We start from the raw sequence: 15586 nt of genomic DNA, 5'->3' as shown, positions 1-15586 counted from the left end.
TGCCATTTACCCAAGCAGATATAAAATGCATTTTAATAAGAAATAGATCTTTAAATGAATTAATTTTCTATAGCTTATTATAGAATGACTGTGCATTTCTGACATTTCTCCACTGGAGAAATCCAGACTTTCCATATTTTTTTAGAATAGAAAACTGATAATAAGGATAGTAATCATTCTGACAGATAGATTAAGAAGCACACCATATATATGGTGTGTCACAGAAGTCAACTATGCATAGACACACAAAACAACATTAAAAAATGTTTGCTATGGCCTGTTTGCTAAAAAGCAAACCATAACAAAACAAAACAAAACAAAAAGCAAGACTGCACCCAATAGCTCTGGAGTTATGGTAATTGCTGCTGGGATCATCCCTTGCAACAGCTGCAGCCATTTGCCAACATCAGGTAGTTGCCTAAATACTTCAGCTGCCCAATCGACATGACAAAATATGTTAAAGAATCTTCTTTTAGCAGTACCTAGCAACCTAGAGTCAAAGGTTATCCAGAAAAGCACAGCAATTGAAGCAGCATCAGGAAATAATTTATTAGCTGCTAAGTCTGCATCCCCAGAATACACAAGTTTTATATATCTATATATATATATATATATATATATATACATATATATATGGATAGGTAGGTAGATAGATAGATAGATAGATAGATAGATAGATAGATAGATAGATAGATAGATAGATAGTGAAGGGAAGGACTTAAAGCAAAAGACAATTGCTAAATAGGAGGGACCAGCCTTATTAAGTAGATGCAGGGTTATCTATTGTTGGCCAATAGACCATTAATATTCTGGCCATGATAAATAAAATCAATAAAGCTATGTAATGCCTTTAGTCCTGGGCTGGAGCCTTTTTTCAATTTCTGAAGTGATGTTAGTGGAATGATAGAAAAGGAGAAAAAAAGATATTGCAAATTAGATGGGGTTTAGACATTATTTAACTATCAATCAGTCTTTGAATCTTTTGCCAGTGACCAATGTGTAGAAACAGACTTTAAGAACCTTATCCATACTGGCATTCTCACTATGTACAGAAAAATGGAGAAATGGAGGGATCTCTCAAAGATTCTCCCTGGAGAAGCAACTAAAGAAGTTGGTGTAGGGGCTTTGTTGTCGAGGGGGTATAGGACAGAGATAGTGAAGCACAAGACGCCAAGTCTATAGTGGTGACTTCTGCTAAATGGATGGGGCTTGGGGATGCCAAGGGGGAGATCTAAGCATTTCAATTCTCAGATATTATTTCCTGAGATTTTTACCTAAGGCAGTAAGACCTTTCATTCTTCTTATATTATGGATTCACTGCATATCTGGCACACTATCCCTTCTTTTTTAGACTTGTGTTATTGAAGAATTTTGAGGAAAACAATTTCTCTGCCATGATGCCAGTTATTTCCCAACTATTTATTGGAAAAATGAAGACTAAATTGTAAGTAAAGTTCAATATTTCACACCATTATGTTTAAGAATACTTTTACATTTTAGGAATTTCATATTTCAAGTAAAATAGCTATTTTTTTGTTCTCATTTTTCTCCATGACATTCTTTGTTTGGGTGATGTCATTAGCTGAAGCATTAACTGAGGGTAACTGCAGACTGCATCTTAGATGGAGATCACTGGAAGCAATCATAAAAGAAACTTCCTGATTCATTAACTCTTTGTGAACTCTTTTTAAAAACTAATCAGATTATCTCTTATATACCAGATTTAAAAGGCTTCTATTATGTTTTGCTTTTATGTACATGTACATTTTTTCTAACCCAGCAATAATTTATAATAGACAAATGTTAAACAATCCTGGATTAAATGCATTACCTCTAACAAGTAGGCTATGCAACACAAAAAATTCAATTAAAATAATGTGGCATTAAAGGCATCAATTTAGTATACTGCTAAAATTGTCTAGTAAATATGGTTCAACATGAAATGGGGCAAGAATGGGAAAATGTGGACCAATAAATTCAGCACTTAGTATAAATATACATGTATGTGTATATGTGGATGTATAAAATTATATATGAAATGTATATATGTATGTCTACATGGATGTATGTGTAAATAGGCATATGTACACATGTATTGATATGTATTTATAGCATACACAAACACACATACTCATTTGTGCATATGTGTGTATATACAGTTCTACTGAAAAAAACAATCCCAAACCCTACTGATGAGAGATGAATAGCAACATTTTCATATAAGGTCAGAATGCAAACAGACACCATAATTGGACCCATTTGTAACTCACAGAAAATTCTTCAAAGATTCTTTTGAGCTGTGCATGACCTTGGCTTTCAGAGATCCGTGTGGGGTCTGCTCCCTCTCTGTTTTTAACTTTCGATGCCCAACTGGCACCAGAACACTGAAGTAAGTGGACAGCGAAATTCTTTAAGCCAAACTTTGCTGCACAGTGCAGAAGGGTTGGAAGTTCTTGCAATTGCTTATCTGTAAACATAGAAAAGTCAAGCATTTTAACACCATAAAAAATAACTTCAAGGATCACATATATGAGCAGCAATGCTCCAGAGTGAATAAAAGAGGGCTGGTCTTAGCATCAAGGATACACTGAGTCTGAGTCTGGCTTCTGGCAAAAACTGTTAATATGACCTTGGGAAAGTCACTTAAACTCTCAGTGCCTCCAAGGGACTTTCTAAGGATAGAGGAGGCAGAGAAGGTGCAAACCTGGAGTTTCCTGTATCAATGAATCACACACTTGGTCCAAACAGCAATATATGTAAACATGTATACCAACATGTAGGTATATACATCTGTGTGTATACCAGTTGATCTATATGTATATTTATATATACAAATGTTCTATTTAATATATTATTCTATATTATATAAATATATTATTTCATATAATTCTATTATATATTATATAAATATATTATTCTATTATTTTATGTCATATATTATTTCATATCATATAATTATAAATATAATTATTCCATTATTCTATATTATTCTATTATTTATTATTCTATATTATATAAATATAAATAAATAGAAATACATATTATTCTATTATATAATAGTAAAATATAATATATTACACAGAATATAATAGAATAATAGTATACAAGTGTGTAACATGCAGGAATATACACACATATGTAGCTCCATTATATATGCATACTTGTATCTGTGTGTATTTGTGCATACACAAGTATATATTATATACAGTATATACACATTGCTATATACTTATAGCCTAATGCTTCAGAGTATGACAGTAGATGTCTCTGTTTCATCCCCCATGACAATAAACCAAGTACTCCAACTCCTTTTAGTCACCTCTTCAAGGAGAATCTTTGTGAGATGCCACCATTTTTCTATAACTGGTTTCATGGATAAATAAGAAGGCCAATGTGGATAACATACTTGAACTCTTGTTTCTTCCCATTTGTTATTGGTGAAAGTTTTAAAGTCCTAAGAGTTAAGTTAATGTCAAAACCCAGTCTAGTTCCTACTACCATTTCATCTTTTTCTGTCATTCCGCTGTATCAGTTTCGTGTAACACTGTGGTCATAATATTCATCACTTGAATACTCATATACACAAACACAAATGCACACAACACACATATTATACACACAGTCCATAGCTTGTATTATAGCTACACACAAGAACATGTACATACATGTAAATTTGCACATTAAACCACACATGAAGACATGTGCATACTTACACATATATGGATCAGGGGTGTGTGTGTGTGTGTGTGTGTGTGTGTGTGTGTGTGTGTGTGTGTGTGTGTGTGTGATGGCTCAGTGGACACATTATTGGTCCTTGAATCAGAAATATTTGAGTTTAAATTCAGCTATGGCTAATTTAGTAGCAATATGATCCTGGGCAAGTCATTTAATCTCTGCCTCATTTGTAAAAAGAGTTATTTTGAGGATAAAATGAGATAAATATGTACAAAATGCTTTACAAACTACCTAAATACTATAAGTATTATGCAACTGCTAACTATTATTATACATCACTTTTATGTAATCCAAAATTAAGTAAAGATTTCCATTCTATTCCTGAGTTCCTATCTTCTCTGAACAACTCAATTAAAAAAAAATCTTTTAAGCACCTATTTTTGTACCAAGGAAAAGACATTGTCTCTAGGAGCCAGAAAGTTGACCTAAGCCTCAGAAAGACTTGGGTTTAACTTCTGCCTCTGATAGAGATTGGCTGTGGAAAATGGACAAATTAATTTCTCAGTAATCCTCTGATATAAACTGTTGTAAAACATTCTTTACCAGTAACTCCTCATACCAAAGAAGTCTAATGTCTATTTATTTATTTTTAAAATTTCATTTTTATTTTTAATTTTAATCTAATTTCAATTAATTAATAAATGTTATTATTTTTATTTTATTTATTGATTTATTTTATTCTTATTCATTTCATTATTTATTTATTTAAGAGGTATATTTGTTTATTTATTTGTTTGTCATATTTCAATTGGATTCCAAGAGACTCCAATTCTAATTATTTGTTAGTTTTAGTTTCCAGGTATCTCCCATTCTTTCTTCCCTCTCTGCACTAGTGAAGGCATCATTTAAAAGTTTATTTTTGTCTTATTTTTGTTTTATATTTTTTCCATATTATGTATAGATACAATTTTTAATAATCACTTTTATAACATTTTCCAAATCATGTTCTTTGCCCCCTAAACCCTGCTTAAGATGGCCAGTAACATGATATAAGTTGTATATGTGTTATCATTTAATACATATTTCCATATTTGTCATGTTGTGAAAGAAGATATATATTGCTTATACTAAAGAAAAATTCATGAAGGAAATAAAGTGAAGATGGTGGATTTACCCTGTCAATTCCTTCTACAGCAGTGTTTTGCCTTTTTCATCATGAGTCTCTTGGAGTTGTCTTGAATCCTCACTTGCTAATAATATTTATGCCATTCATAGTTGAACATACATTATTGCTTTTACTGTGTACAAAGTTTTTCTGGTTCTGCTCACTCTGCTTTGCATCACTTCATATAAGTTTTCCCAGGTTTTTATGAGATCATCTTGTTCATCATTTCTGATGGCACAATAGTATTCCATTATAATCATACAGCACAACTTGTTCAGCCATTTCCCAATTGATGAATATTCTTTAGATTTCTAGTTCTTTGCGACCCCAAAAAGAACTGCTATAAATATTTTTGTACAAACTGGTTCTTCTCCTGCTTCTTGATCTTTTTGAGATACAGACCCAATAGAGGTATTCCTGGGACAAAGTGTAGGCACAGTTTTAATGCCTTTTGGGCATGGTTCCAAATTGCTCTCCAGAAGGATTGCTTGAATTCACAGCTCCAGAAAAGGCATCATTGCACAAATACATATTCTGGATTATATATATGTATATATGTGTACATATATATAAATATAATAGAAATAAATATATATATATTTATAAATATATATAATATAATATAAATATATATGAATATATAAATATAATATAATAAAATATAAATATATATAAATATATAAATATATAAATAATATAATAAAATAATATATAATATAATATAATACAATATAATATAATACAATACAATACAATACAATACAATACAATACAATACAATACAATACAATACAATACAATACAATATAATATAATATAATATAATATAATATAATATAATATAATATAATATAATATAATATAATATAATATAATAAATATATATGTATAAATTTATTATGTACATATAAAACTATGTTTTGCTTATTTCTATTTATCAGTTCTTTCTCTGGAGAAGGACATACATAAATTATTCATCAAACAATACTTCTTTTGTTAAATATGATATTGTCTTGGTTCTACTCATTTTATTCTTCATAATTTAAGGAGCATCCATATTTAAAAAAAATTAATGTGATTATCGTTTCTTTTCACCAATAAACTCCAGGTCTTTGTTAATAGATGTCTACGCTACATCTTGAACATCAGATGGCCTGAAAAGATCTCCACTGCCAGACTCTGGGAAAGAACAATCCAGTATCCCTTTAGTCAGGACATAAAGAAACGTAAGTGGAGATGGATAGGACATACTCTACGAAAACCGGAAGACAACGTAGCCAGACAAGCATTGAGCTGGAACCCTTCAGGGAGGAGGAAAGTTGGAAGACCAAAACAGACCTGGCGAAGATCTGCCGAAAATGAAACAAAAACAGTCGGAATGACATGGGCCCAGCTGGGGGAAGTTGCCCAGAACAGAGTCCATTGGTGTGAGATGGTTGCAGCCCTATGCTCCTAAGGAGTCAACAGGAATAATAAATAATCGTTTCTTTTCTTTTTAAACCTTTGCCTTCTATCTTAGTACCAATTCTACAACAGAAGAATGGTAGGAGCTAGGCAATATGTTTAAGTGACTTGCCTAGGGTCACACAGCTGGGAAGTGTCTGAGGTCAAATTCAAACCCAGGTCCTCTGTCTGGACTTTAGGTGTGGCTCTCTCTCCACTGTGCTAATGTAACTGACCCAGTGACATTACTCATCATTTCTTTTTTTTTTTAATTTTAAACATTTATTAATATTTATATTTTAGAAAAGTTAACATGGTTACATGGTTTATGCTCTTACTTTCCCCTTCACCCCCTGACCTCCCCCCTCCTCTGGCCGATATGCATTTCCACTGGTTTTAACATGTGTCATTAATCAAGACTTATTTCCAAATTGTTGATAGTTGCATTGGTGTGGTACTTTCAATCCCCAATCATGTCCTCATCAACCCATGTATTCAAGCAGTTGATTTTCTTCTGTGTTTCCTCTCCTGCTGTTCTTCCTCTGAATGTGGGTAGCTTTCTTTTCTATAAGTCCCTCAGAATTGTCCAGGGTCATTGCATTGCTGCTAGTACAGAAGTCCATTACATTCTATTTTACCACAGTATATCAGTCTCTGTGTACAATGTTCTTCTGGCTCTGCTCCTTTCACTCTCCATCAATTCCTGGAGGTCTTTCCAATTCACATGGAATCCCTCCAGTTTATTATTCCTTTTAGCACAATAGTATTCCATCACCAGCATATACCACAATTTGTTCAGCCATTCCCCAATTGAAGGGCATGCCTTCCTTTTCCAGTTTTTTGCCACCACAAAAAGCGGAGCTATAAATATTTTCGTACAAGTCTGTTTATCTATGATCTCTTTGAGATTATTTAGGTATTCTATTTCTTCTGCTATTAATCTAGGCAATTTATATTTTTGTAAATATTCATCCATATCTCTTAGATTGCTATATTTATTGCCATACAATTGGGCAAAATAGTTTTTAATGATTGCCCTAATTTCCCCTTCATTAGAGGTGAGGTCTCCCTTTTCATCTTTGATACTGTCAATTTGGTTTTCTTCTTTCCTTTTTTTAATTAGATTGACCAGTACCATGTCTATTTTATTTGTTTTTTCAAAATACCAGCTTCTAGTCTTATTTATAAATTCAATAGTTCTTTTACTTTTGATTTTATTAACTTCTCCCTTGATTATTAGTATTTCTAATTTAGTTTTCATCTGGGGATTTTTAACTTGCTCTCTTTCTAATTTTTTTTAAACCCTTGTACTTCGGTGTATTGTCTCATACGTGGAAGATTGGTAAGGTTGGGCAATGGGGGTCAAGTGACTTGCCCAGGGTCACACAGCTGGGAAGTGGCTGAGGCTGGGTTTGAACCTAGGACCTCCTGTCTCTAGGCCTGACTCTCACTCCACTGAGCTACCCAACTGCCCTCTTTCTAATTTTTTAAGTTGCATGCCCAATTCATGAATCTCTGCCCTCCTTAATTTGTTAATATATGCACTCAAGGATATAAACTTCCCCCTGAGTACTGCCTTGGCTGCATCCCACACAGTTTGGTAGGATGTCTCATCATTGTCATTCTCTTCAATGAAATTGTTGATTGTTTCTATGATTTCTTCTTTGACAAATAGGTTTTGGAGAATCATATTATTTAATTTCCAGTTAGTTTTTGATTTGCCTGTCCAGGTGCCCTTACTAATTATTATTTTTATTGCATTGTGATCTGAGAAAGTTACATTTATTATTTCTGCTCTTTTGCATTTGTTTGCAATGTTTCTATGCCCTATTACATGGTCAATCTTTGTCAATGTACCATGTGCAGCTGAAAAGAAGGTGTATTCCTTTTTGTCCCTCTTTATTTTTCTCCACATATCAATTAAATCTAATTTTTTAGGACTTCATTCGCCTCTCTTACCTCCTTCTTATTTATTTTTTGGTTTGATTTATCTAGATCTGAAAGAGGAATATTTAGATCTCCCACTAGTATGGTTTTACTATCTATTCCCTTCTTGAGCTCTTCCAGTTTCTCCTTTCTGAATTTGGATGCTGTACCACTTGGTGCATACATATTGAGCAGTGTTATTTCCTCATTGTTTATACTGCCTTTAATCAGGATGTAATAACCTTCCCTGTCTTTTTTAATCATATCTATTTTTTTCTTTGGCATTTTCCAGAAATCACCATTGCCATTCCTGCCTTCTTCTTCTCATTTGACACCCAAAAGATTTTGCTCAATCCCTGAACCTTAAACTTGTGTATGTCCACCCACCTCATATGTGTTTCTTGTAGACAACATATGGTAGGATTTTTTGTTTCTAATCCACTCTACTATTTGCTTCTCTTTTATGAGAGAGTTCATCCCATTCACATTCAGAGTTATAATTATCAGTTGTGCATTCACTGACATTTTCGTATCCTCCCGTATTCCTACTCCTTCTTCTTAAACTATTTCCTTTTAAACCAGTGGTTTGCTTTAAGCCAGTATCCCTTATCCCCTCCCTTTATTAACTTCCCTTTCTACCACATCCCTTATTATTCCTCTCTTTTTATTTTTAAAGGCCTAATGAATTCCCTCCCCCTTCTTCTCCCCTCCCTTTTTTGACCTCCCTTCTCCCCTGTTTCCCTTGGTTTATCTCTTCTGACTTTATCAGTAGGGTTAGATAGAGTTTTATATCCCAATGGATATAACTATTCTTCCCTCTCCGGGTTGATTACACTGAGAGTAAGGTTTAAATATTACCTCTTAATGCTCTCTTCCTCTCCTTCTTATAATAGTATTCATCCCTTCTCCTTCCCATGCCTTCTTTGTGTGTAATAGAATATCTTATTTTTCTTATTCCTTCAAGATTCTCTTGGTGTCCCTTTCCCTTCCCATGCATTTTATCTTAGACCATCTAGTATTCCAACCTCTCCCTATTAATAATTCTTCTAATTATTACAATAGTGAATGCTATAATGGTGAACAGAGTTCACTACAGAGAATTATACATAACATTTCCCCACATAGGAGTACCAATAATTAGATCTTATTGCAGCTCTTAAAGAGGCAAATTTTAAAAAAATATGAGTTTTCTTACTTTCCCTTCTGTTTCTTATTTATCTTTTCATGTTTCTCTTGGTTTTTGTGGTTGGATATCAAAATTTCCATTTAGTCCTGGTCTTTTCTGTGCAAATGGTTGGAAATTTTCTATCTTATTGAATGCCCAAACTTTCCCTTGGAAGAAAATAGTCAGTTTTGATGGGTAGGTGATCCTTGGTTGTAAACCCAGTTCTCTTGCCTTTCTGAATATCATATTCCAAGCTTTGAGGTCTTTTAGTGTGGAGGTTGCCAGATCCTGCGTGATCCTGATTGGTGCTCCTTGATATCTGAATTGTCTCTTTCTGGCTTCTTGCAAAATTTTTTTTCTTTTAGTTGGAAGCTCTTGAATTTGGCTATTATATTCCTGGGGGTTGTCTTTTCTGGGTCTAGTGTAGAGGGTGATCTATGGATCCTTTCAATGTCTATATTGCCCTCTTGTTTTAGAACTCCAGGGCAATTTTGCTGAATAATTTCTTTTAGTATGGAGTCCAAATTTATATTAATTTCTGGTTTTTCAGAAAGACCAATGATTTTCAGATTGTCTCTTCTAGACCGGTTTTCTTGATCTATCAGTTTTTCATTGAGATATTTCATGTTTCCTTCTATTTTATCTGTCTTTTGACTTTATTTGCTCTTGCTGTCTTGATAGATCATTGGCTTCTACTTGCCCAATTCTTGTCTTTAGAGACTGGTTTTCTGCTATAAGCTTTTGATTTTCCTTTTCAGTTTGGTCTGACCTGTTTTCCAACTGTTTGATTTTGGTCTCCAATTTACTTATTAATTCTTTTGATTTGGGGGCATCTTTTTCTAATTGCCCAATTCTAGCCTTTAGAGACTGGTTTTCAGCTATAATCTTTTGGTTTTCCTTTTCAATCTGGTCATTTCTGGTCTTTGATTTACTTGCCTCACTTTCCAATTGTGAAATTCTGCCTTTTAAACTGTTATTTTCTTGCCAGATCTCTTCCATCTTTCTCATGATCTCAGATCTGAACTCGTCAAGACCTTGTGACCCATTTTCATTGTTTTGGAAAGGTTTGGATTGTTTGTTCTCCTCTACTGTTTCCTCTGTTGTCTTGTCTGGATTTTTTCTGTGTAAAACTTGTCAATTGTTAAAGGTTTTTTCTTCTTCATCTTTCTCTTCTTGTTTTCCTGATGGCTTGCCATTGTAACCTGAGCTCCCTCTCAGTTTTTTGCTTGTGCCCAGGATCTGTTTTCGGCTCTTTAGAGATTCCTGAGATCTCAGGTCTAGTTTTTCTGGAACAAGCCTCCTGGTGGTTTCCTTTCTTGTTCTTCTGCCTGAGGCTCCTTTAACAGTCTCAGGAAGCTGCTTCCGCAGGCAAGCACCTCTCTGCACTGCGTCCCCACTCAAGGTCCACTCCTGCACTCAGAATCAGCCCCTTCCTCCTTGCCTCAGTCCATGCTTTAATCCATGCCTTAGCTCGCGCCTGTTTGGGCTCAGGGTCTGGGCTCAGAGTCTGCGAGTTCCTCAGCCTCCTGGGGGGTCTCAAGTCTTGCTGCTCCCAGGAACAGGCCCTGGTGAGCTTCCAATGACCCTATGGGTGCCCCAAACCTGCTCCAACTCCTGTGAACTGACTTTGGCACCATGGGTGGTGTGGGGTGGGGTAGAAGGTTACTCCCCTCGTGTTTTCGCAGGAGCTGTTTCACCCTTTTATAGCATGGAAATGCCCTGTTATGGGATCCCTTCTTTCCTCTGGATTTGTTATCATGTCTTCTTGAGGAGTCCTATATGTGTGGGTTAGGAGAAGTCAAGCAGCTGCTTTTTACTCTGCAGCCATCTTAACCCCTACTCATCATTTCTTTTGCATTGTATGTCAGTCTAGTTTTATATAAAATGTGTCAAGTACTCTGCCAGGCACTGGGGTGGACAAAGACAAAAATGTCAATGACCTCGAGTAGCTTACCTTTTGCTGGAGGGTACAACATATAAGTAAATATGTAATAATATGGATAGTAGAGGGACACTAATCAGTAGGAGGACCATAAAAAATCTTGGGTCTGGGAGATGACATGACAAGCCTTGAAGAGAGTGAGAGATTCCAATTCTAATTATTTGTTAGTTTTAGACATTTTTTGTACCAAAAAGCAAACAAAGAAAACAACTGTATTCCTCCATTTTAATTTTCTACTGAACTTATCCCATTAGAAATTTATACATTAAGGAGTCAACTGGTGGATAAATTTATTTTATAGTTATGACTACCACCTCTACTTGTATTTTCTGAGCATTAAAAAAAATGATTCCTAGAGACAGGAGGTCCAGGGTTCAAATGTGAACTCAGACACTTCCTAGCTGTGTGACCCTGGGCAATTCACTTAATCCCCATTGCCCAGCCCTTACTGCCTTTCTTCCTTGCAATCAATTCACAATATTGATTCTAAGTCAAAAGGTAAGGACTTTTAAAAAAATGATCATATTTTCTCTAAAATGTTCAGAGAACATAGCAGACCTCCCAAAGAAATAAAAAATGTATAAGATTATGGATGAAATTTAAAATTTTTCTTTCTTCTGATATACTCTCTCCCTATATATCATTTCCTATGATATACATACATATTATTTCCCTCTACTATGTGAAACTTTAAAACAAACAAAAACCAACCAAAGAACACAACAATTTAAATTATACTTAATTCTCTCTGGTCTTTAGCTTCTGAATGGATAATTTCAATACGACTTTAATAGTTTTCTTACTTCTATTCTCAAGTTAGAATTTCATAATTACTTGATAATTACATAAAGCTATAAAGGGACAAATAAATGGCCATTACTATACCATGCTTTCACATCAAACCAAAAAAGTCTTATGGAAATCACACTCCAGCTCATGCTAATAGATATATTGTCAGCATAAATAGAGAAAAGCAATGGAAAGACAAGGTAGGGGACAAAGGCATCAGAGTGAAAGCTAATTCCTCTTCTTCAGGAGAATTGTAATTCCAAAGAAAGGTGTCTATAGTAAAACCAACAACAAAAAAACAAAACAACAAACAAGCTTGGAAAACATTTTATAATTCTGAATCTTCCTAGGCTCATTTTATCTCTTGTTAGTTGACAGCACTCAGATAAATTACAAAATAAAAATGATGCCATAGAAGGACTTGCAAGTAAAGAGAGGGAGTTGTACTTTGAGTGGTTCAATCCCTAGGCTACTCCCAAGCCAAATAGAAGTTTCAAAATTCAGTGTTGAAATAAATGATTGACTGACAATTATTGCATTGCTATTTTCTATTCTTCCAGTTGTAAAGCAAAATAGCAGCTACAAAAAAGTCCCCTTACATTTGTACAACACTGGAAGGTATGCAACCCATTTTCCTCACAAGAAGCTTTCAGTATTCAATGTTAACAAAAGTCAATAAAAATTTAATAAATATTAAAATGAAAAAAACTATTTTCAGGACTTTGAGTGACCCAGAGTCACTATTTGATATATGATGAGCCAGAATGTGAACATGATGTTTCTGAAATCTATTCCAAGACGCCACACTACCCCGAATGTTTATTCTTTGTCAAGACTTGGGTGCTGAATTAGAAAGAGTGTATGGTTTGGAGTAAATGAGCATTGGATGGAATCTTGGTTCTATTTCTCTATGGCCCTTGGGCAAATTGTTTAATATATCTTAGTCTTAAATTCCTCATCTATAAAATGAGGGTTTAGACTAGATGGCCTTTGGGGTTTCTTCTAGCCCTAAGTCTCTGCTCCTATGTTTTCATTAGACTGGAGACTCCCTTTAGCACATCAATAAATTATAATATTAGAATCAATGATATTTAATATTCTTTTTCCATGGATGCCTTTGACATTTTGGTGAAACCTAGAGACCTCTTCTCAGAATAATTTTTAATCCATAAAATAAGATGCATAGAATTCTAAAACAAACTAGTTGTACTGAAATATATGTATTTTACCCCCTATTGTTGTTGAGGCTGGATTTGAACTCAGGTCTTCCTGTCTTAGTCCCCATCTTCTAGTCATAGTGCTACCTAGCTGTCTTCAAGACCAGTACTTTAGTCAATATTCAACACTATTTCTTGAGATTTTGTTTTTGTTGTCTGCTGCTTAGTCTCCCTTTTTTTGACCATTTTATGTGCCTGGGTCTTTATCTGATGTCTCCTCTCAGACTGTCCTGACATTTTGTTTCATCCACTTCTCCAGACATCATACTTTCAGCCTCTCTTGGCATCTTCCTGGATCACCTACAATAATACTATCTAGTTTCCACCTTATACTTGTCTGTCTTGGTTTAGTCCTTTGCGACACCTCTTAACCTTGGGACTGATTGATTATTTTCTTGTTTCAGTAATAAGGTACTAGGGAGAAACTGAAAGATTATATAATGTATGGAAGGAAGGGGGAGAAAGGAACAAACATTCATGAAGCACCAACTTTATGCCAGACACTATAATGCTGGCAACTTCTATATGCAAAGTGTTTTACACATAACATCTTATTTTATTCTCAGAACTCCCTTGAGAGGTAGATCTTATCTTCACTTTTGTCCATGGCTACACAGCTAGTAAGTATCTGGGTCCATATTTGAAATTGTCTCCCTGACCCCAGTCCCAGTGCTCTAAGTACTATAACACTATAATATATATATATATATATATATATATATATATATATATATATATATAAACACTATAACTTCATGAAAGACAGGTTTTTTTTATTTTTGTTTTTGTTTTTTGGTGGGGGGGGGAAGAGTAGGGTGGGAGGAAGGAAGGAGATATAGACCTATGAATTCACTGGGAATTCCCATGGATGACAACTCATGAGTCACTTAGAGTCTCAAAGGTTCAATGATTTGTCCATGGTTGTACAGCTAGCATATTGCAGAAGTAAGATATGAACCTACAAAACAAATGTCAGCCCTCTGTCCATTATAGCTCCTTTCCCCCAATGATTAGAAGGAAAAAATAAATGGCCATAACTACAAACATGTTATGGTTGTAGTTCTGTCTAGGCAGGCTTATTTTCTTCATATATGACTTCTTTGGGCGATCATGGGAACGGGTGATAGAAATCTCTGTAGGGTTCAAACTGGATTTGATTATTTTATTTTCCATGTGAAGTACTAATCATTAAAGCTCCCCCCACAAAAGCCCCACCTTTCTAAGGCTCACATTTAGAAATCATTTATTATTCTGTTGCTTTTGCAAACCTGAATCATAAAAAGATAGTTCTGTTATATTTCAACCTGCCAATTGTCATAACAGAATAATTGCTTATTCTCTCTGAGATGTCACTGCTGGATTCTTTACAATATAAAACGGTATCCATATTTGCTCCTGTATACCAGATGGAGGAATCTCAGGTCTCTCACACATCCATTTTTTGGGGAGATCAGACCTGGAATTCCATTTGAAATAGGGCACTCTTTACATTAGGGCTTAGCACAGTGCCTAGCACAGAGCAAGTCAAAGAAGTTTGAGAACCCATTGTGTAGTAGATCGAGGTGGCATCCAAATCAGGAAGATCAGAGGGGGTGTTTGCTAAGAAAACCATGTCAGAGATGACGCATCTTGAAGCTCAGAGTCCTCAGGTATCTCTTTTGGCTTCTGACCTTTACCAGAGAGAGTGGCTACCTTATAGCAGCAGAGCCATGATCATAACCCCATCCTTCCTGATTTTCCCATTATAATCAAGACATTGTTCTTGGTGGCCTTGATCAATAGGGTTTTGGAATCAGGAGGCAGAAATAGTATCTGTAAAGAATTGAGCAGTTTAGCTACAAGCTTTACTAATAACTAAGAAGAAAATTCTCCAAGTTATATTGATGCCATTCTTCTGACACATGCTGCATTTGTGACCATAGACAAATCACTTAACCTTTCTCTCTTTAAGACTCTAAGTTAAAGAGTTAATTCTACACACCAATAAAATCACATACCCGATATCCTGATAAAAAATAGAATACATTTTTAAAATTGAGTTCAAATCTTTCTTGAAAATTCTACCGACTGATTCTATTTCTGTTCTCTGAGACAAGACAATTAGGGTGTCATATAAAAATAACTGATTTTAATATTAGTAAACCTGGGTTTGAATCCTGGCTTTGTCATTTGTGTATCTTGGTGAAGTCAATTGGGGTTCAGTTTCATTGCCTATTAAAAGAGTTGGGCTGGATGAACAGGGAAAGAAGGGTGATTCCTCCTTC

At 34.7% G+C, this 15586-nt stretch overlaps 1 protein-coding gene across 1 annotated transcript in view; it reads right to left on the bottom strand.

Annotated features, from left to right (window-relative positions):
- Positions 1-15586, bottom strand: part of BANK1 (B cell scaffold protein with ankyrin repeats 1) — a 485106-nt gene that overhangs the window by 271422 nt on the left and 198098 nt on the right. Inside the window, exon 7 of the mRNA XM_044681628.1 lies at positions 2271-2467. Within this exon, the coding sequence (XP_044537563.1) occupies positions 2271-2467 (197 nt within the window). The remainder of the gene's footprint in view (positions 1-2270; positions 2468-15586) is intronic.

Source organism: Gracilinanus agilis, chromosome 6 (genome assembly GCF_016433145.1).
Source record: "Gracilinanus agilis isolate LMUSP501 chromosome 6, AgileGrace, whole genome shotgun sequence".
NCBI lineage: Eukaryota > Metazoa > Chordata > Mammalia > Didelphimorphia > Didelphidae > Gracilinanus > Gracilinanus agilis.
The sequence above is the reverse complement of the archived record's forward strand: the minus strand, read 5'-3'. Positions and strand labels throughout refer to the sequence as shown.